At 47.1% G+C, this 23,437-nt stretch overlaps 1 protein-coding gene across 1 annotated transcript in view; it reads left to right on the top strand.

Annotated features, from left to right (window-relative positions):
• LOC118086158 (uncharacterized) overlaps positions 1–23,070 on the top strand; it is a 39,305-nt gene extending 16,235 nt beyond the window's left edge. The window contains exons 6-14 of the mRNA XM_060275256.1: positions 6,777–6,926; positions 7,716–7,934; positions 9,476–9,572; positions 10,228–10,316; positions 12,507–12,645; positions 13,735–13,844; positions 15,491–15,598; positions 17,585–18,446; positions 22,905–23,070. Coding sequence (XP_060131239.1) covers positions 6,777–6,926; positions 7,716–7,934; positions 9,476–9,572; positions 10,228–10,316; positions 12,507–12,645; positions 13,735–13,844; positions 15,491–15,598; positions 17,585–18,446; positions 22,905–23,070 — 1,940 coding nt within the window. The remainder of the gene's footprint in view (positions 1–6,776; positions 6,927–7,715; positions 7,935–9,475; positions 9,573–10,227; positions 10,317–12,506; positions 12,646–13,734; positions 13,845–15,490; positions 15,599–17,584; positions 18,447–22,904) is intronic.
• Positions 23,071–23,437: the final 367 nt, after the last annotated feature.

Genomic DNA, 23,437 nt, shown 5'->3' on the forward strand with positions numbered 1-23,437 from the left:
TGCCATTCTTCCACTGAAGGTATATCCTGGGTCTTCCATTTCTGTGCTATCAGCGTTCTCGCTGCTGTTGTGGCATACAAGAAAACAGTAACATCTTTCTTTGGTATCTCCTCCCCCACAATCCCCAACAAAAAGGCCTCTGGTTTTTTAATAAACGTATTTTTAAACATTTTCTTTAGTTTATTATAAATCTTATCCCAGAAGTCTTTTACCTTGGGGCAAGTCCACCACATATGATAAAACGTTCCTTCTGTTTCTTTGCATTTCCAACACTTATTATCATGTGTGTGGTACATCTTTGCTAACTTAACTGGGGTCAAATACCATCTATACATCATCTTCAACATATTTTCTTTCAAAACATTACATGCTGTAAATTTTATGGATTTTTTCCACATTTTTTCCCAATCCTGTATCATTATATTATGCCCAACATCTTTAGCCCACTCTATCATTACTGACTTTGTTTGTTCATCCTTTGTTTGCCACTCCAGCAGTAAATTATACATCTTGGATAGATTTTTGGTTTTTGAATTTAATAACAATGTTTCCAACAAACCATTTTTCTCCCCATCCCTAGTATTGTCTGCACTGACTGGCAGCAGTTCCCTAGGGTTTTAGGCAGGAGGCTTTCACCCCCCTTTGGAGATGATGATGATGATGATATAGTTTATTATTTATACCCTGCCCTTCTGGCTGAGTTTCCCCAGCCACTCTGGGCAGCTCCCAACAGAATATTAAAAACACAACAAAACATCAAACATTAAAAATGATCCTAAATGCCAGGGTTTGAACCTGGAACCTTTGGAATCCAAAGTGTGTTGCCATATTTCAAAAACTGAAAATCTGGACACAAAGCCGTTGGGGGCAAAGTTCTTGAGATTTTTTTGCAACCCCCCCCCCATTAAAGTTATTGGGCTATTTTAAAGGAAATTCGCCCAAAAATTCAACACTTCCGACATGGGTTACCATACATCCAGATTTTCCTGAGCGTTAAAGCAATTTCAACCCGGACACTGTTTCCAACAGCTGAATCCCGGCTATGTCTGGGAAATCCCGGATGTTTGGCAGTCCTAGAATATCGATTTCAGATTGCCGACAAAATGTGTGTGTCTGTGTGTGATAGCTCGAAGTGAATGTTTTGCATGACCCCTAGTGTACGGCATCTAAAATGACAGGGTTGTTGAAAAAAACAAGCGGTGCTGAGCTTGAGTACAGTACAGTACTAACTAAAATATGCATGCTGCCCCCTGCTGGATGGAGGTGGGACAGCAGAGCCAACTTGACTGCTCCATTAGTGCGGAACTTGTGAGCAGGGGAATGAATTGGGGTGGCAGGGAGCTGATACTCTTGGCCACTGGGCAGGAACAAGCAAATGGAAACTCAGGGGAGAAAAGAAGCAGGTTCCCTCTGGAACTGCTGTTATGTCCTCACATGGAGAACAGGCGGCATGCTTGTTTCCGGCTCCAGTTGTGACCCCTCTTCAAGGGCGTAGCCAGGATCAAAACTAGGGGGGGGCAAGCCATGATCATTCAGGGGCGGGGCCACAAAGTGGGAACGTGGGCGGGGCTACAGGGCCAGCTGGCCTGACGACATCGTGGTGGCGGCAGCGGCGGCAGCGGCCACCTTGTGCTTCTGGGGCTGGCAACGGCGGCGGCTACCCTGCTTGGCTGGAGAGGACGGGAGGGTCGGGCAGGCAAGAGGGGGTGACAGGGTGGGCGAGGGCAAGGCAAGGCACGGCCGCAGTCACGACGGCTCCGAGGCCCATGTTGTGGGTTCAAGCCCCACCTTAGGAAAAAATTCCTGCATTGCAGGGGGTTGGACTAGATGACCCTTGTGGTCCCTTCCGACTACAATTCTATGATTCTATTGATATATTGCCATAGCATATGCATCATTCTGCTTTCTTGAATTGTCCTACTCCTAGGCATAGCAGCCAACACCTAGAGGCCTAGGTGCCTCCCCCCCCCAATTACTAGTAAATACCGTATGTGAAAGAGTCATCCCCCCCATGTTGATGGGCTTTCTATGTGGGGCTTATCTGCCCCCCCCATATTTTATTAAGAATGGAAGAGGGAGGGAAGGAAGGAAGAAATAGAGAGAGGGATAACTCATATTTGTGGGTGCCTCTGGGTGACGCTGTGATGCTGGAACTCTGCAGCAAGAGGACGGGAGGGTCGGGCAGGCGAGAGGGGGTGGCAGGGCGGGTGAGGGCGAGGGAAGGCACGGCTGCAGTCACGACAGCTCCGAGGCGTTGCTGCATATCAGCATAATATTTCAACCATGTTGTGGGTTCAAGCCCCACCTTGGGGGAAAAATCCTGCATTGCAGGGGGTTGGACTAGATGACCCTTGTGGTCCCTTCCGACTACAATTCTATGATTCCATTGATATATTACCATAGCATATGCATCATTCTGCTTTCTTGAATTGTCCTACTCCTAGGCATAGCAGCCAAATCCTAGAGGCCTAGGTGCCTCTCCCCCCCCCCCAATTACTGGTAAATACCGTATTTGAAAGAGTCACCCCCCCATTTTGATGGGCTTTCTATGTGGGGCTTATCTGCCCCCCCCCAGTATTTTATTAAGGATGGAAGAGGGAGGGAAGGAAGGAATAATAGAGAGAGGGATACCTCATATTTGTGGGTGCCTCTGGGTGATGCTGTGAAGCTGGAACTCTGCAGCAAGAGGATGGGAGGGTCGGGCAGGGGAGAGGGGGTGGCAGGGCAGGCGAGGGCGAGGCAAGACAGGGCCGCAGTCTCGATGGCTCCGAGGCGTTGCTGCATATCAGCATAATATTTCAACCATGTTGTGGGTTCAAGCCCCACATTGGGGAAAAATTCCTGCATTGCAGGGGGTTGGACTAGATGACCCTTGTGGTCCCTTCCGACTACAATTCCATGATTCTATTGATATATTACCATAGCATATGCATGATTCTGCTTTCTTGAATTGTCCTAGGCATAGCAGCCAACTCCTAGAGGCCTAGGTGCCTCCCCCCCAAAATAAATTACTGGTAAATACTGTATTTTAAAGAGTCCTCCCCCCCCCATGTTGATGGGCTTTCTATGTGGGGCTTATCTGCCCCCCCCCCAGTATTTTATTGAGGATGGAAGAGGGAGGAAAGGAAGGAAGAAATAGAGAGAGGGATAACTCACATTTGTGGGTGCCTCTGGGTGACGCTGTGATGTACAGGAGCCTTGTAAGCAGCTTTCTCTCTGCTTGATTTACAGCAGGCACGTCCAACAGGTAGATTGTGATCTACCAGTAGATCACTGGATGTCTGTGGTAGATCACTGCTAGATCACTGGCACCCCTAAAAAAAGCTCACCCAAATTTTTCCTCCTCCCTAAAAAAGCTGAAAAGACCTGAAGCCCTAAACAAAAATGGGCCTCCCTCCCTCCTAAAAGAAGCTCAACAAGTTTGACCTAAACCCCCCAAAACAGGGCTTCCCTTCCTTAAAAAAACTCAACAGCTTTGACCTGAACCCCCCAAAAGGGGGTAGATCACTCCCAGTTTTTAACTCTGTGAGTAGATCAGAGTCTCTTGGGAGGTGGCCACCCCTGATTTACAGTATACAGATGCAGGAGGAGGGGCAGACTGGAACACCAATGCTTTTTATAAACATCACTGTGTCTATCAAAGCTACAGCCCCCCCCCTTCTTATTCACTTCCTTTTAGCCTTGCAGGGCCACCTTAGTCAAATTGAATCCTCTGCACCCTCATTAAATCGTCAATAGAACTGTTAATGCGATCCCTGAATGCCCATTAACAACTCCCACTGAATAACAATAGGGTGAATAGGGTGGACCTTGCCTGAAGGGATATTCTGCTCCATTGTCTTAACTGCTTAAGTACTGGTAGCCACTTTGCTTTATTTATTTGATGTGTTTTTGTTACAGCTGTGTTCCCGCCCCCAGCAAGTGGAGAGCTGCTCTTGCTAAAGCAAAGCCCTTTCCACTTCAGTTTTTGGAGGGGCAAAGTATTGGTTATGGTCTGTAAAATACAATAATTTTTTGCTTCTAGGGGGGGGCAGCTGCCCCCTCCTGCCCCCCCTGTCTACACCCATGCCCCTCTTGGATAGTGTGGGAATGTTGTGGATAGTAGGAGAGGATATATGGATTAGATATTATCCTTCCTCACTCACACTAGTGAGCTGGTAGCAGAGTGCATTCCCTTGTATATTGCTGGAAGCTAGTTGGTAGATTCGTTTACATCTCTTGAGTTAAGCAATCCAGTCTGGCTTGTCCAGATTGGATTAGTTCCTGGTAAATCCTCTCTGTTCCCTCATAAAAAAGAATGAAGACACAATAGTCTTCTCTTAAAAGTAATAAGAAGTTTACTCACATTCAGCCCACAGCGTGATCCTGAAGGCAGGCTTTAGCTTGTAGTTATAGAAGAGAGTGCAGGTTTATCCCATATGGGGATTGAGCCCATGTGCTGCTGGCTGAGAGCCAGCAGACAGCAAAAACTTCAAGAGGGTATAAAATGAAGAAGAAGTCTTTCAACTTTTGAATAGATTGGTTCCTTATTATCGCAGTTAGTTTTGCCAACAGTAGATATTCATTTAATTTACAGATCCATTCCTCTTTTGTTGGTGATATTTGTTGCTTCCATCTTGCGGCTATCCTTATTCTCGCAGCTGTACTTGCGTATAGAAATATTTTCCTCTTCCCTCATGGTACTTCCTCACCTACTAGCCCCAACAGGTATGCTTCTGGGCTTCTAGTTAAAGAGATTTTAGTATCTTCTTCACTTCTTCATGGACTACACACCAGAATTCCTTAATCTCCTCACATCTCCACCACATGTGAATTAGCGTTCCTGTTTCACAATTACACCTCCAACAGAGGTTGGACTTCTTTTTATCAATCTTGGCTAACTTCACTGGTGTCATATACCATCTATGAAACATTTTAGTAAAGTTCTCCCTAATGGTATAAGAGGCAGTAAATCTTATATCCTTCTGCCATAATTTGTCCCACCCCTCCAGCTGTATTACTTTTCCAAGATCTTGTGACCATTTAATCATTGTTTCTTTCACTACTTCTTCCATAAGATCCCAATCTAATAATAAATTATATGTTTTTGATAATAATTTCTTATTATTCTGTATCACCAAATTATTAAATTTAGATTCCTCTTTTGAGAAGCCCCTCTTTTGATCTGCTTTGAATACACTTGTAAGTGTATCTATATTAAATATCGTCATTTCCTCATATGCTTTTAATCTATAAAGGTAAAGGGGCCCCTGACCATCAGGTCCAGTCGTGTCTGACTCTGGGCTTGCGGCGCTCATCTCGCTCTATAGGCCAAGGGAGCCGGCGTTTGTCCGCAGACAGCTTCCGGGTCATGTGGCCAGCATGACAAAGCTACTTCTGGCGAACCAGAGCAGCGCACGGAAACGCCGTTTAGCTTCCCGCCGGAGCGGTCCCTATTTATCTACTTGCACTTTGATGTGCTTTCGAACTGCTAAGTGGGCAGGAGCTGGGGCCGAGTAACGGGAGCTCACCCCATTGCAGGGATTCTAACCGCCGACCTTCTGATCAGCAAGCCCTAGACCAGGCATCCCCAAACTGCAGCCCTCCAGATGCTTTTGGCCTACAACTCCCATGATCCCTAGCTAAGAGGACCAGTGGTCAGGGATGATGGGAATTGTAGTCCAAAACATCTGGAGGGCCGAAGTCTGGGGATGCCTGCCCTAGACTCTGTGGTTTAACCCACATCTATAATTTCCCTGATTCTCTTCTACTAACTGTTTATATGTGGGCCACTTTACATCCATATTTAATTTTTTAATGCCAAATGCTTCTAGTGGTGAAATCCACCAGGGTGTTTGCGGTTCCAAAAGTAATCTATATCTGTTCCAAACATTATATAATGCTCCTCTTAATATATGGTTTGTAAAATCTTTATTGGCCTTAACCTTTTCATAATTTAAATAGGCATGCCAACCAAAACGATTGTTGAAACCCTCCAAATCTAGCATATTGCCTTTTTCTAATCTAATCCGATCTCGAATCCAAATTAAGCAATCTGCTTCATAATATAATATAATTTTTAAATTGGTAGTGCCAAGCCCCCCCCCCCATTCAAAAGTTGAAAGATGAGTGTGGAAATGCTTTGATGAATACATGGTAACACACTGCTCAGAAAAAAAACTCGCTGACATGTCTAGAGTAAAATGTGAAGTATGAGACAAAGTGTATAGATAGAGAGTTAAAATTGAAATCCAAATAGAATTGAAGAAATAGAGACTATAGAATGCAAAGATTAAAGAATATATAGATATATAAAAGGAAATCTAGCAGGGGTGGAGGGAAGCGTGGTGGGAATGGGTGGAGGAAAGATGGTGGGTTTAAAATGTTTTGAGTCATGCTTTTATACCTTTTTTGTATTTTTGGAGTCATATTATTTGCTATGGATATGTAATATTAATTTAATTGCAATAAAATTTATTTAAAAAATAAAATAAAACGAAGACGTGAGAGAAGGGGGTGGGATGACTGCATGACTAGTCCCTTAGTTTATGGGGGCTGCCAGGGTCACGCCCATCTACCTGGTCACACGCAGGATGCTCCAGACCAGGTGTGACAGGAAGTCCTCCTGGCTGGACCAACGTCACTCTGGGCAAACAGGAAATGTTGTATTTGACTGCTTATGTTACATCCCACAGATAGAGATGGCTTGGCCCACAGTACTCCATGCTCTGTTAACTCCATGCTCTGTTATTGCAATGCCCTCTTGATTTTCCCTCTCCATCTCCCCTTGTGTCCAGGCACAATTCCCGAGCTCCTCCTGGAAAAAGTCCAAGCTGCCTGCTCAGATGCAGAAACCAAGAGACTGTCCCCACTAGGCCCAGAAGACACTGGAGAAAAGCACATCGAAGGGAGGGGGAGGAGGAGGCGGCGGCAACGGAGCATGGGCAGTGAGTATAGAAGACCAAACCCAGATCTTCTTGGACGATCGTTTGGAATCAGGGGCACTTCCAAATTTCTCTCTGGTTGGTGAAATGCAGACTTACCTGCTTCTGAAGCATTATGGATTCTCCATGGTTTCTTCTTTTATTTCAGAATTCTGTTGGGTGATGATACGGGCGCTAGCCAGTAGGCTCCCTCCACAGCCTGACTATGCTGCACATGTAACAGAGCATGCCCACTGCACTTGAAATGCTATGTCTGCTGAGGGACTCTTGCCCATGACACACCTTTTTATCAGAACTTCACCTGTATTGGAATTGTTTTAAAAATGTTTTTATTGTTTTGTCACTTGTTTTGAGTCCTTTAGAAGGAATAGCAGTAATAATAATTAATATTAATAATCACCTCTCGTCCCGCCCACCGGTAGTATGTGGCCCCTGAAAAGTTATCCTGAAATGAATATGTTATTGAGATTAAAAGGTTCTCTGCCCTTGTTGTGAGGATAGTGGCTTTTCTTTGGAAGAATTCTTTGGAGAGGCAGGGGACATCTCTATAAGATGGCTGTGATGGAGGCTGAGTTTACTTTTACTTTTTTGGGTGAGTACCAAATCAACTTATCTGAAAAGTTGTTGGCTTTTAAAAAACCAAACCAAAAAACAAAAAACAGCTTTTGATTATCAATATGAGAGCCGCAGTCAAAATTGTATTCTGCTGAAAAAACTAGACCGCTTTCATAACCAAGCCAGGCTTTCTCGATGTCTAGGCCTGAGTTCAATTTTTGGGCCTCCTTTGCCCAGGCTTCTTTCTGCTACTTTCTTTCCGCCTCACCACCTTGTCCCGGTTTCCTGAAATGTCCCTGCAGCATTTCAGCCCTGTTTCTCTTTCTCTCAAACTTTTAAACTCCTTAACTCTTCTCTGCCTCTCTTCCTTCCCTTCAGACATCGTGACCGAAGCCCTGAGCAAGTTCAAGACAGGCCGAGCCCTTTGCACTGCCCCTTCCCAGGAGATTCGACAGGGTGAGTGGACAGCCTCTTGAATTTCAGTTTCCTGGGGTTTTCGTCTTCTTCTTCTAATCTTGAGCTCGGTTCTTCACATTTCCAACTTAAGAACACAAGAAGAGGCTTCTGCAGATCAGGCCAATGGCCCATTTAGTCCAGCGTCCTGTTCTCACAATGGCCAACCAGAAGCTTGTGGAAAGCCAGCAAGCTCGACCCAAGCACAAGAGCCCTTTCTGCTCCTGTGGTTTTCAGCAGCTGGCATTCAGAAGCATTTACTGCCCTCAGCTGTGGAGGCAGAAAAGAAGCCATTGTGGCTCCTAGCCGTCAATAGCCTTCCCAACCAGTTTGCAATTTTCTGAAGTCCTCATGAAAATTCATCAGGATTCGATGTCTTCTAATAGACACATTTCCCCTGAAATAACACATTCACATGTACTTTATTTTTGCTCATCTGGACATTTTTATACAGACGCTTTAGTACTCTAGATGGGCATTTGTACGTGTTAACTCCACAGGAAACTGTAGCGCAAAATTCGGAAAAGTGCAAATTTTGAAGTGTTTCAGAACCGGTGCGGCGAGCAAGAAGCCGAAAGGCCCTGCAGACCAGGCATTTATCCTTGCCCTGGGCATGATGCCAAGCACAGCTACTTAGCACCATGCCCAGGGGAACCCCCCCCTAAACTTCTGTTGCCATTGGCCAATTCAGTGGCAGGAGGACGATCTGGCCTGCAATAGGTTGGTTCACAGGGGAGGCTCAGGGCCCGCCTTCAAAGCCACCCGCCCGAGGGAAAAAAGTCCTTCAGAAAGTGCAGATTAAGTCAATTCACCTTTAAATGAGAACTGAATCAAATTTGTTCCCTATCTGTAATGGGGGCTTAGGACTGGGGAGAAGGGAGATGGGCATGAGCCCAATTGAAGGAATAAATTTTCCAGAGCACTCAGCTGAGGGAGAGAGCTTTTGAGTCTGCTGCTGGTTGTGGGCAACCAGTTGGCAACAGATTTGTTCTTGAAGTTCTCTTGGGTCACTGTGAAGAAGGCAGCTGCTTCTGGAGTGGAACATTTCTTTTTAACCAACAGCTGCATTGTTTTCTTCCCTCTGGGAAGATTTAGATCAGCCTTTCTCAAAATTGGGTCCCCAGATGATGTTGGACTGCAACTCCCATCATCCTTAGCTAACAGGACCGGTGGCCTGAGATGATGGGATTTGTAGTCTAACAACATCTGCGCGACCCAAGTTTGAGAAAGGCTGATTTAGATTCTTATTAGATTTGAGTGGGTCTCATGGGAGATTTGGGGAGGCTACTGTGGCGCTGGATAAATAACTTCATTGATACTGATTTTGAATCAGCTGTTGATTGATTCTCACTTTAGCTTGACTTGCAATGCATTTGGTAGCCTTGAGATTACTTTTCGTGGCTTGTAAAGAAGGCTAGTTGCACATGCACAGGTGTGTGTGTGTGTGTGTGTGTGTGTCTTCCGTGTCCCCATTTTGGACAACAGAAATAAACTGAATTGTCCAAATGCTTGTCCTCTTGAAAAGATTCTCCCTTAACCCACAGGCTCCCCTGGTAACAGGACTCTGAAAGCATCTTTCAACTCCAAGAGGAAGGCCTCTGATGATGTAGTTGGGGCTTCTGAACTTTCAGCCAAGAAGAGGTACAATCGGAACATGGGAAACTGCCTTACCCAAAGTAGGACCACTGGTCCATCTGGTTCAGTAGTGTCTACACTGACTGGCAGCTGCTTTCCAGGTGTTTCAGGCAGGGTTCTCCTGGAGATTACCTGGAGATGCCAGGATTGAAACATCTGCATCCACAGCTAAAGTCTTTCCCCATATGGGGATTCCCGTAACCTCTGGAACCAGCTGCGCTTGTCTAGCCTGGGTAGGGCATGGACTCTAGCCTCCCTTGGAGCACCGCCCATTTGGATTGGGACCCAGTGCCAGCTCAAAGGGTTGCGGGGTCCTCTTGGGGATGACCCGCTCCCTTGGTAGCTGTGTATCCTCACTGCTTTTGTTACATCAGGAAACCTCTTTTTCATAGCTCAGTCCCTGTTTCTCTGCAGGTTCTGGTGATCAGCTGCCCCAGGTGTATTGTATATGGCAGGTGGGGGGCTGGTCAAATGGAAAGGCTAACAGGTTTTCCCCACCGCTGCTCCTTCTCCCTCCTCATTTCTACCGCCTGCTTGTTTGCCAGGTGGAGAGTTCCCCCCGCCTCTTGAAAAGCGGTTTATAAATAGATTAAATTAAATTTGAAAACCTGAGAAATCACTCATCCCAATCCATCCCTTTTCTCCTGTTCCCCACTGGCAGGAGGTCATCCTTGGATCCAGCAAACTCAGATCCCTTTGCGGATACTGCACCCCTGTTTGATCGATCAGCGGATGTGGGTCCCTCACAAGGTAATGATATCGTGACACCCCCACCCCCCCACCTTGCTTAAAGAGGTGCTTGCTGCATGCTTTTCACAGCAGGGCTCAGTTACCTGAAATTCTATGGCTCTGTGCAAATGCAAACTGGTATTCGGTGCTGTGTGCTTTTACTACAGCTAGCACAGCTGCCTGCCTTTTTTTGATTCCTGGTGTTGCAGCTTCCGAGCTTCAAAATTCACTACTATGCCACAGCTGGCTGCATGCAGATCTAATCTGTGGATTAAATGTTTAAAAGGCTGGCGACGATGGATCAGCTTCAGATAGGGTTGCCAGACTCAATAGAGGACAGGACTCCTGTGCCTTTAATTGCCCTGCTCTCTTTTGAGTCCGGAAACTTTAAAGAGAAACCAGCAGACCCTTTGTTTAACTTCCAAGCAAAGGGTCTGCTGTTTTTCTCTTTAAGGTTTCCAGACTCAAAAGAGAGCAGGGCAATTAAAGGCACAGAAGTCCTGTCCTCTATTGAGTCTGGCAACCCTAGCTACAGATTCCTGAATCAGGTCTTACATTAAATTGTTACATCAGTATTTGTTTTAAGAAGGAAGGCAATAGGCTTGCGTTTAAGAAGCTGAAGCTCGGTTGTCTCGCCTGTCTTCCTTTGTCAAGTTGGCATCCATCTGTCTTGAGAGGCAATGGAGTGCACCTCCAGGGGTGAACTCAAATTGCTGTGTTAGCATCACCAAAGTGACTTCCCTGGGGCGCAAAACTGGGCAGTGTGCATTGAGGTCCTGGGGTGCCCAGATGACACTGATGCTCCCAAAGGAAAGCAGAGCAAGACATTTGGCACCAGCTTGGCTGCAGGAGTTGGCAGAAAGAGGCATACAAGACGCCATCCAACCATCTTAGGGGCTTCAATCTGGATTTGTGAAGGGTTTATTCCTTAGCCTTTTTTTCTCCAGGTAGCAGATGGTTAAGTTCAGAGTTTTCCTTTTCCTAGATGGCCTACCTCCTCAGGTTGACGAACCCCACCTGCCCCTCACTTCCCTCTACAGCATGTGCAGAAACCGTAAATATATGGATACTGAAACTCACCCCTTATGTGTACCCAAATGGTCACTGCTTTCTTGCAGGAGAGAAGCTCACCATGAAGTCTGCTCCATACGATACAGGATTCACACCTTTAAGTCTGGTGGCTCCTACCGATTGGAACTCCCTCCCACTGTATTATCAAAACAAAATAAAAAAATTCCTTCCAGTGGCACCTTAGAGACCAACTAAGTTTGTCGTTGGTATGAGCTTTCATGTGCATGCACGGTGTCTGAAGAAGTGTGCATGCACACGAAAGCTCATACCAATGACAAACTGTGTTGGTCTCTAAGGTGGTACTGGAAGGAATTTTTTTATTTTGTTTCGACTACGTCAGACCAACACGGCTACCTACCTGTAACTGTATTATCAGGCAGACATTGTTTCTAGTCTGTTTTCAGTGTCTGCTCGAGACTTTTCTCTGCCAACAATCCCTGTGACTGGAGGGCTTTAACTCAGTCTATATTAGATTTGAAGTACAGTAGTTATTTAAATGTTGTTGTTGTTGTTTAGTCGTTTAGTCGTGTCCGACTCTTCGTGACCCCATGGACCATAGCACACCAGGCACTCCTGTCTTGCACTGCCTCCCGCAGTTTGGTCAGACTCATGTTGGTAGCTTCGAGAATACTGTCCAACCATAGCTGCCAAGTTATCCCTTTTTTAAAGGGATTTTCCCTTATGCTGAATAGGCTTCCTCGTGAGAAAAGGGAAAACTTGGCAGCTATGTGTCCAACTATCTCATCTCATCCTCTGTCGTCCCCTTCTCCTTGTGCCCTCAATCTTTCCCAACATCAGGGTCTTTTCCAGGGAGTCTTCTCTTCTCATGAGGTGGCCAAAGTATATAAATGTTTTCATTAATTTCATATAACTCTAGGCAGAAGTGCCTGGTGCTCCCAGAAAATATTGTGGGTTGTTTTTATAATGTGATTCGTGAGTTTGGACCCACCTCACCCGAGAAAACACACAGTCACTCCGAAGTGATGTTTTGGTCCGCCATCTTGATTCAAAATGGCGCCCAAACGGTCACGAAGACAGTTGCCTCCCAATGCTTCGTCTGCCTGTTGAGTAGCCCAGAACACGGTTCACGGGAAGCAACCCGTAAATGGAACGAAATACACTTGTGTTCTCCCAACGCAGCTCCTACAAGCCCTGCTCCTGTTTCTCCCAGAGGACATTCCAGCCCATTCTCCGATCTAGGGCACCTCACGGGAGACCCATGGACCCCGGCTGTGAAAACTCAGAGGAGAAAGAGCAGCGGCAGAAAACGCCCTCAAAGGTGGGGTTGCAAGTGGGTCTTTCCATGGAGGACGGGAGGGAAGAGCTATGGTGGGGGTGATGTTGATGATAGGAAGACTTTGTCATATGCAAAAGCTTCCCTCCCCGCAAGCCCTGAGAGGGGGAGGTGAGAATTTTCCCACTGCATGTTTTGCTATTCTTATAGTATTTTTGTAATGTTTAGCTAGATCAGGGGTCAGCAAATTTTTTCAGCAGGGTCCACTGTCTCTCAGACCTTGTGGTGGGCCAGGCTATATTTTGAAAGGGGGGGGGATGAACGAATTCCTATGCCCCACAAATAACCCAGAGATGCATTTTAAATAAAAGCACACATTCTGCTCATGTAAGAACAGGCTGATTCCTGGACTGTCCGTAGGCTGGATTTAGAAGGCGATTGGGCTGGATCCAGCCCCCGAGCCTTAGTTTGCCTACCCATGTGCTAGTAGTTGTACTGGGTTCTCTTTGGAAGAAAGGGCAAGTACAGAAGTGAACCAATAAATATCAACTTCAGATATGAGGGTTCTTGCCTGTAAAGTGGGTGCGTGGGAACCTTGGCCCACATGCTAAATGTGCCCCACCAGACCTCCTCACTTTGCCCTGGGGGCCATTTCCCCTAGACCACGCCTACTTGCCCCATCCATGCCTGATGTCCTGTGTGTGTTTTCAAGTAGGGATGCTGCTGGATCCTGCAGCTGAGACGCAGGATCAGCTGGTGGGCGGAGGGCTTAATCCTGCTTGGTTTGTGTGCCCAAGCAAGTTCCCTGCAGGGAACAGGGTGACGCATCCGACCCCTGCCGAAAGCAGGATTTGAACTCCCAGCTTATCAACTGATGCAGGAGGAGTTCAATCCTGCCTGGTCATGTTCTCCCTTCATCTGTGGGGGCCACTTGCCAACTTTGAGAGGCTGTTGGGACCACATTGAAAGCGCATGGCTTTCCCCAAAGAATCCTGGGAACTGTAGAGGATCTCCTCGCAGAGCTACAATTCCCAGAACTACACTTCCTACGATTCTTTGGGTGAAGTCGTGTGCTTTCAATATACATGTGACCAAAGCGTTGCGACCGCTTCCCTCTCTCCCCTTCCCTTTCAGAAAGCATTCTGCTCTGACTCCCCCCTGCCGCTCCCCAGCGCCTTTTGAGCGGAAGGACGCAGGGCGCAAATCCTTGCGCATCTTCTCCCGCAACAGCAAGGATCAGGTGAGTCCTCCGGAGAGCTAGAGACCCTCGCATGCTCCAGGGCCCACCTATCCTCCTGGTTCTGTGCTTTTGTGCTTCTCATTCCAGCCAGCAGAGGCAGTGAATGGCTAGCAATTTGTGTGTGATAACTGGTTGTTCTTGCGGAGCTTTCCCTGACCTGCTGTTTTGGGATGCAAAACAATCTGGTTTTCGGTCATGCTGGCTTGGAGGGCCAATGGGTGTTGTTGTCCAACAACATCTGCAGGGCACCAGAAAAATGAAATAATTGCAAATTATGGCCAACTGTACGCCATATGTTTAAAACACTATAATGCCTCTTTAAACAGTGATGGTTTCCTGGGAACTGTAGTTTAAGGGTGCTCAGAGTTGTTAGGATGCCTCTTATTTCCCCACACATAGCTACAATCCCCAGAGTTTCCTGGAAAGTGAGTTTTATTTTATGGATTTGATTTACTATATTTCTTTTAAAAACAACAATATTTTATTCTTTTTTTTCCATGTAGTTACTCTTGTACCATGCTGTTCCACTTGTTACTCAACAACTGTATTCCAGGTCAACAGAACTGGCGCCTTCCCACTTGCCCAACCTTAATGTTCATAATCCAAATTACATACAATTGCGTTTTAAGATTTGATCTGTTTTATTTCTATGCTGCCTTTCATTCACACGAATCGCAAAGTGGCTTGCAACCAGTAAGTAACAACAGTGTAATAGGACATCACAAATACAACACGGGTCAAATAGAATGATCAGCAAACCATCAGTGGAACCATTACAGTCTATAAAACACTATTAACAAAGAAAACTGGGGTGGGGGACAGGCTAAACAGCACAATTGCAGCAAAGGTCACAAAGTACTACATATGCATTCATAATCTGTAAAACAATATTAACAACAGACTGATTGTTAAACCACTCTGGGAAGGGAATAGGTGCTCTCTTAACAATTCTCAGCACCTTTAACAAATTAAAGCTCCCAGAATTCTTTGGGGAAAGCCGTGACTCTTTAAAGTGGTATCACAATGCTTTAAATGCAGATGTGCCCCAAATCTCTGCCTGTCTCTTAGTGCTCTCCCCAGATAACCAGCCTTGCTTTGCACCTCCTTGGGTGTCTTTGGCTGGCTCGATTGCATCCTCAGTCTCTGGTAATCATTCCTGCTCACCTGGATATAGGACGGAGAGAGATGCTTGAGTCCATGTAGAAAGGAGTCTGCTGTATGAGGATAAAAATATACCATTACAGCTGTACATTGGATCTCGAATGCCTTGGCTCCCAAACAAATCAGCTCCCGAACAATTGAAACCTGGAAGTGACTTTTCCGGTTTTCAAATGTTCTTTTGGAAGCTGAATGTCCGACGGGGCTTCCGATTGGTTGCAGGAGCTTCCTGCAGCCAATCAGAAGCCGCGCTTTGGTTTTCGAACGTTTTGGAAGTCGAATGGACTTTTGGAACGGATTCTGTTTGACTTCCAAGGTACGACTGTAGTTGTTTCACCTACTTTCGCCTCTGGACCTTTCTGCCTTTGGCATGTGGCCCCCAACAGGTTGCTTGCAAGGGAATGTAGCCCCGGGGAAGTTTCCCCACCCCTGCCTCTGATTGGATCTATTCTTTTCTCTCCTAGCAACCGCTTCCTGCCTCCGCCAAAGCAGCACAACCAAACAGCGGGCTTCTGACAAAGAAGATGGCGACCGAGGCCTTGGAAGTCCCAACATCCCAGCATAGATGGGCTTGGCTGCATTCACACAAGCTCAGAGAAAGTGAGCTAGGTAGGGTCTTGAGCTAATCCTTGGCCCGTAGATTTTTTTCCTGCATGTCCAATACCTAATGGGGCAAAGGAGAGGTTCAGCAAGTATCAGAGGTGAATGCCCATTTCTCCTGACCTAGGAAAGGTCACCCTTACAAGAGAAAACCTATAGGAAGCAGTCTTATCCTGCCCCAGACCATTGGCCCAACTAATTTAGTGTTGTCTGCACTGACTGGCAGCCATGTCTGCCCAGGGTTTCAGGCAGGGAAGCCCAGTGTGTGTGATGTTACATGTGCCCTCGGACTCTGACTTTCAGTACCAGCCAAAGTCTGGTTCCGAAACCTTGCCAGACATAGGAAGTTGTATGGGGGCCATGCAGTGTGGGTGCCGAGCACCCACAACAATTTTTCTGTGGGTGCTCGGGCACCCAGAGTCCCCTATAGTTGGTGCCCCTGATTTCAGGACAGGGCACATAGCAAGACAGCAACTGCAGACTGAGCTATGGGGCTCTCCCTCTGCAAGGTCAGGCATGGTGGTTGTAAGTCCTGGACTGGCTACCTGATCTGGACCAGAAATGGGTGGGCTAATATTTAGATTGTGTTTGCACCATAATTTTAAAGCACTATAGTGCCACTTTAGACAGTCAGCTGATTCTGGGAACTGTAAATTAAGGGAGATGGGAGTTAGAATTGCTGAGTTGCAAGACACCCCAAGGGTCATCCAGCCCAACCCCCTGCAAAGCAGGAATCTCAGCTAAAGCATCCATGACAGATGGCCATCCAGCCTCTGTGCCAGTGTGGTGTAGTGGTTAAGAGCGGTAGACTCGTAATCTGGGGAACCGGGTTCGCGTCTCCGCTCCTCCACATGCAGCTGCTGGGTGACCTTGGGCTAGTCACACTTCTCTGAAGTCTCTCAGCCCCACCTACCTCACAGGGTGTCTGTTGTGGGGGAGGAAGGGAAAGGAGATTGTGAGCTGCTTTGAGACTCCTTCGGGTAGTGATAAAGCGGGATATCAAATCCAAACTCTTCTTCTCTGCTTAAAAGCCTCCAAGGAAGGAGAGTCCACCAGAAGTTCTTCCTGATGTTGGGTTTGCCTTTAAATAAGAACTCGGGCAAATTCTCCCCCATCTCTAATTGAAAAATCCAAAGTGATTTCCCCAAGATATTTCGTTTTTGCACCGTTTTTTTCATTAACCGCTCTTGCTGTTGGAAAGTTCTTCCTGATGTTTAGTCGGAAGCCATTCGTTCGAGTCCTACCCTCCAGAGCAGGAGAAAACAAGCTTGTTCCCTCATCGATGTGACAAGCCCTTGAGATATTTGAAGATGGTTACACAGAACTACACTTCCCAGAGTTCCAGGGAAGAGGGATTGACGGTTCTACCATGGGAATCCCAACCCTAATCTGTTCTTACTAGACAGGCAAAAGAAAACCACCAAGACGTGTGTGTGTGTGTGTGTGTTGGGGCAATATGGCCTTGGGAGGTGATGGCGGTGGTGGTGAGGCTACCTCAGCTGGGCCACTGACAACTCCCAGCCTTTGCCAACCCGGTGCTCTCCAGCTTTTGGACTACAACTCCCATCAGCACCAGTCCGGCACGGAATTGTAGTCCAAAACACCCAGAGGGCGCCAGGTTGGCCAAGGTTGCTGAAGCCCAGCCAGTGCTTTTTGCCATTTGAAACAACTGCAAACAACCTCCTTCTTGGGAGTTTTTAAGCAGAGGTTGGACGGACATCTGCCATGGATGCTTTAGCTGAGATTCCCGCATTGCAGGGGGCTGGACTAGAGGATCCTTGGTGGTCCTTTCCAACTCTACCATTCTATGAAAGTCCCGCAGGTAAAGACAACCAAATCATTCAGCGTGAGATCTTGGGCACTTGAAGACGTGTTCAGATGAGCGTGCAGAAGCTCACCCCATATTTACCAGGTGCCACAGGACTCCGTACGGCTGCATGACATTAAACATGGCTTCCTCTTCTCTTGGGATGTCTTATTTTTTAGGATCTACAAGCCACCCATCCAACGAAAATGCTTGCAGCCCTAGCTGCACAAATCCAGAGGCCGGACATGCTGCGGTGAGATGTAAACACAGGGCTGGGCGAAATCCCTGTTTGGATGCTGTCAGCTATGCACATCAGGAGCCAGATTTGGAGGCCTTGGTAGCGGAGGCTGAGCTGCCAGACTCTCTACCCAGACACCGCAGAGTTCTACGGCGGTCGGTGAGCTGGCCTGAAGAGCTTTTGGCGAGGGCTGCCGCAGAAGAAAGCGAAATGGATTTCTCTCCGGACGAGGCTGCTGTCGGCGCAGCAGCACATCATGCCCAGAGCTTCAGCCTAGCTGAGCCAGAGCAGCCTGGCATGGAAGTATTAGTGGCAGGCATGAGGCAACTGGGAATCCCCACTGTTTGTGTCACCCTAGCAGACAGCTCCCCAGCCGGCTGCCCAGAGAACGGGCCCAGCGGCCTGCCCCAAAGGATGCTTCCCTCGGATGCTGGCTCCCCCATCACTCTGGCCGACCGCTTCCGCCACCTCCACGAGGCTCCCAAAACCGGCCTCAAGCGCCTGACCCTCAGCTTCCAGCGGGCATCGCTCCAGACCGACAAAGGATCAGAGGCTGAGAAGCTCAGCGTCCCGAAGCGCAAGGCGGGGCGTCGCTTTGGCCGGTCCGTGAGCCACGAGAGTGGCCTGCCCTTGCAGGCCGGACAGGAGGTGCAGGCTGGGCACGGGGCGACAAGGGGAGCCCCCGGGCTGCCCGCCAGGAGCCCTTTGCAGTCCTTCAAGGCCTACGGGCGGCAAATCTGCATAACCCGAAAGAACATCATGGCGTCCCTGGCTGGGCTGCGTGGCAAAAGGGAGGTGCCGATGCCTCCAAACTCCGGCCTGCCGAGTGAGGATCCCCCAAGCGCCAACTGGAGCACCTGCTAGAAGGAAAGAGGAGTTGGACCTATGGTGTCTCTCCCAAACTTCATTTGGGTGGTGGCAGGAATAGGCAGCTCGTGGCTGACCCAAACTCCCTGGACTTGGCTGCAGCTGGTGACCCAACAACAGCTAGTTTTTCGGCCTGGTGGGGTTAATCCTCTTCTGTCTGGATCTACGGCAAACAACCCTGAAGGTGGGCTATCCCCACCAGAAACTATTTTCTTTTGCTCAGTATGGGGACACTGTGGCCCTCCAGATGTTGTCGGACTATGACTCCCATCATCCCTGCCGCTGCTGGCTGTGGCTGATGGGAGGTGTAGTCCAACAACATCTGGAGGTCAAAGAGGCTTCCTATTCCTGCCTTTAACAAGATCCTGGTTTTAACACCAATCCCCTTTTCTCACACGGCCCATTCTGATGTCCCAAACTAACTCCCCCGCCCCCCGCCTTCACTGTCTCTGTGTTTTGTTGTTGCCTTTTCACTGGCTAACCTTGTGCAAAGTTTTGTATAAAACCTATTGGTTGTGAGTGTTGGAAGAGTATCTGTTTAGTAACCCCCCCAAAGCCACACCCTGTGTCCCCCCAATCATCTACCCACTAGCAGCTCTGAAGTTGTATTTTATACCTGTATTTCATATTATTTCTCTCCCCCCCCCCCCCCGCCCGTGGGGAATCCGAATATCTGGAGGAGTGGTCTTGGCACAGCAAACCGGAGCTTCAAAAAATCACCGTTTAGAGTCGTAGAATTATGCTTGTTAAAAATCACCGTTTGGAATCGGAAGGGCTTTTCTCCTGCAGCTTATAAGTGAAGGTAAAAGGGAGAGTTGGGTTTGGTCCGTTTTCGCTTCCCTCAAAATTAGTGGTAGCTGGAAAAGGGAATAAGACTAAAAAAAGAAAGAAAATTCCTCAGTCACATATTGTATTAGTTCAGTTTTGCTCTCGGATGTTTGCGTGTGCAGGTTCTCCAGTCGCCCATCAGGGGGCAGTCAGGTGCTTCCCTTCTTTCCAAATATACTCTTATTATTTTAAAGAAAATCTTTTCTGATGGGTGTGTCCGCAATGCCTTGTGTGCTTTTTTTTTCTTAATTCTAACAAACACGAAATAATTAAAAGCAAGAAATACCACGGTGGCTGTTTCTCCTAAATGACTTCTTCCTCCGTAACATGGTTTTTTGTTTTTGCTTTTAACTTACTGACTTGCCCTTTTAATTGTCCTGTGCTTTTCATTAGTCTTTTTAAAAATATATATTGAGGGTCTAATCCAAGCATTTGGGGAATGGGAACCTGCAAATTTTTTGGGTAAACCCCCCCCCCCAAAAAAAACCAACAAGATACAGAAAATTCTGATTCTGTTCATGGTTGTTTCAGCCCCATCATCATTATTTGAAGCAAGGCGCTGAGTATCTTGGCTGCTGCAGTCTCTAAATATTGAAAGAAAGAAAGAAAGAAAGAAAGAAAGAAAGAAAGAAAGAAAGAAAGAAAGAAAGAAAGAAAGAAAGAAAGAAAGAAAGACAACCACTCCTTTTTCTTTTTAGCAGTTTTGCCGGCATCTCTCTTGGCCCAGTGTCTTAAAATCCAGCCTTCCTCGATGCAACATTAAAGATCCAGACTCCCTTTGCTCATCAACTTCACTGTCAGAATGAAAAGGGAGGTTAATTTGAGGGATGCCCTCTGGTGGTGTTTGCGGGGGGGGGGGGGGACGACAAGGCAGAAGGAGATGAGAATCTAAATTCAGTACTTCCTAAGCATCTGGAAGCAGAAAGCGGTGGAGGTTAATTTAGGTTGATTTCAGGAGAGATGATGATAGAGCAGAGATGGGGAATCTGTTGCTTCTCCAAAGAAATCCATTTAACATTCTGGATCTATACAAGGCTTGAGTGTGGGACTGTATCTGCACCATACATTTAAATCACCCCCCCAAAAAAAACAATATTCATGGGAACTGTAGATTGTTAAAGGTGCAGGGAATTGTAGTTCTCTGGGGGTAAACTACAATTCCCAGGATTTTTTTTTTCTGATGGGAGGATGTTTTTAATGTGTGGTACGTACACAGCTTGGTACTGTAACTTTCTCGTGCTTTGTTCCAATTTGTTTGTTTTTGCCTTGAGACAAAGGAATGTGGCTTTTTTTTTTAGGTACTTACATAACTAGCACTCCTGCCGACGATTGAAAGTGTTTTTAATATCAACCCAAAAAATATTTGGGGAGGATGGCAAATAGCAACCCTGGAACTTTGGCTTTTTCACGCAAATTCTGCCAGGGTGGCAGAGAAGGTGAAACCGTAGCTATTCTCAATGAATAATTTGGTGCCAAAGTGGCAAAGAGAAATCCAAAATAGCTGGCTTCCTCCTTTTAGGTCTGTGCCTGTTGATGCAAGGTTTGTACTTCCACAGAATGCTTCAGCAGCCAGAGTGGAAACAAGCTTGTTTTCAGCTGGAAAACTTGTTTACAAAAACTTCCACCTCCCCTCCCCCCCCACTGGCCAGTTAACATCAGCGGCAATTTATTTATTTGTTTCTGAAGAAGTGTGCATGCACACGAAAGCTCATACCTATCTATGACAAACTTAGTTGGTCTCTAAGGTGCTACTGGAAGGAATTTATTTATTTTTTGTTTCGACCACGTCGGACCAACGCGGCTACCTACCTGTAATTTATTTGCTGTTTACAGTATTTGCAAAGCTATTTTTTGTTTTGTTAAGCCAAAGAAAGCATGCTGCTGCTTCTTTTTTAACTAAAAAGGTTATTTGCTTTTTAGTTTGCAGTAGGGCAAAGCAACCCCTGTGGTTGACAGCACAGGGGCGGCGGTTAATTTCTCTACTTCATCCCGCAATTGCCAAGGCTATTAGCTCTATATTTCTATATGTAATAGCGGTGATTTCTGTGCATTCAGAAGTGGTTTATGTGCATCATCTCAGAATTCCTAACAGGAGCTGTGGGGCTGAGGCTTCAGCCAAGAGGATTAAAGCACCTCATTGGGGTGCCCACCTTCTGCAGCTCGGCCAGAGTAAATCAGGGATTGAACCTGGGGCATTCTTATTTCCGAGCACAGTTCAAAGTGTTGGTGCTGACCTTTAAAGCCCTAAATGGCCTCAGTCCAGTATACCTGAAGGAGCGTCTCCACCCCCATCGTTCTGCCCGGACACTGAGGTACAGTGCCAAGGGCCTTCTGGTGGTTCCTTCACTGCGAGAAGCAAAGTTGCAGGGAACCAGGCAGACGGCCTTCTCGGTGGTGGCGCCCGCCCTGTGGAACGCCCTCCCATCAGATGTCAAAGAAAAAAACAGCTACCAGATTTTTAGAAGACATCTGAAGGCAGCCCTGTTTAGGGAGGCTTTTAATGTTTAATAGATTATTTTATTTCATTTTTCTGTTGTAAGCCGTCCAGAGTGGCTGGGGAAACCCAGCCAGTTTGGTGGGGTATAAATAAATTATTATTATTATTATTATTATTATTATTATTATTATTATTATTGAACTTATTTACTGATAAGGAAATAAAAGGGACGCGAGTGGCGCTGTGGTCTAAACCACTGAGCCTCTTGGGCTTGCCAGTCAGAAGGTTGGCGGTTCGAATCCCCGCAATGGGGTGAGCTCCCGTCGCTTGGTCCCTGCTCCTGCCAACCTAGCAGTTCAAAAGCACATCAAAGTGCAAGTAGATAAATAGGTACTGCTCCGACGGGAAGGTAAATGGCATTTCCGTGCACTGCTCTGGTTCGCCAGAAGCAGCTTAGTCATGCTTGCCACATGACTCAGAAGCTGTACGCCGGCTCCCTCGGCCAGTAAAGCGAGATGAACACCGCAACCCCAGAGTCGTTAGTGACTGGACCTAATGGTTAGGGGTCCCTTTACCTTTACTGATAAGCAAACAGTTAAGCAATTTAAACGCAAAACACTCCCAAAACCGATTAGCCTGTTCTTAAAAACTGCAATTAAAAACATTTTCCACCCAGCGATCTCGAGGTTGCAAGGGACTGTATTCCTCAGCCACCAAATGCAAACAGGAGTGCTTTCAGATTCCTCCTAAAAGCTGGAATGACGGAGACAGGTGCACCTTGCTAAGGAGGGCATTCCGCAACCAGGGAGCCACCACTGAAAAGGCCCTGCTATGGTAAACGCCAGCTGGGCAGCTCCTGGCGACGGCACCACCAGCACCAAGGAGCTGCCTACCAAATGTAGGGTCTGAAATATTGGTACTGTGGAAGGCGCTCTTTTAGGTACTTGGGTCCTGAGTATGCTAGTACTAACACTTTGAATTGGGCCCAGTAGCTCCCTGGCAGCCTGTGCAAGGCTTTCAAGGATCTGGGCCAGGCACCCCCAAACTCTGCTCTTCAGATGTTTTAGGACTACCATTCCCATAATCCCTGACCACCGGTCCTGTTAGCTAGAGATGGTGGGAGTTGTAGTCCCAAGACATCTGGAGGGCCGAGTTTGGGGACGCCTGATCTGGGCAATGTTGGTCCTTTACCAACCCAGCAGCCACATCTTGTGCTAGTTACATGCAAAGCTTATATACTTTACCACCGAGCCAAGACCCTCCTCTCTCCCCATCCTAGTTGCTGCTGTGACTAAATAGCTCAGCCGGTAGAGCACAAGACTCTTGATCTCAGGGCTGTGGGTTTGAGCCCCACATGGGGCAAAAAGGTCCCTGCATTGCAGAGGAGTAGACTAGTAGCTGGCCCTTGTGCTCCCTTCCAACTCTACGATTCTATGATTGCCTAGCATGAATCCTACTTTTAAACTGAGTTCTCCATTCCAGATCGCTTCCCCCAAAACAATGGCGTGTTGCTTTGGTCTGTGTTTATATCTTTTCCTACCACCTGCATGACTGTGCAGAAATGGAACATTTTTCTTCTGCTTGTCTTTCTGTCTCATCTGGCTTGGCTAAGCGGCGTTTGTTACTAGTCTTTGCAAACATCTCTCTCTCTCTTTCTCTGCC

The sequence above is a fragment of the Zootoca vivipara genome, chromosome 6 (genome assembly GCF_963506605.1).
Source record: "Zootoca vivipara chromosome 6, rZooViv1.1, whole genome shotgun sequence".
NCBI classification, from domain to species: Eukaryota; Metazoa; Chordata; class Lepidosauria; order Squamata; family Lacertidae; genus Zootoca; species Zootoca vivipara.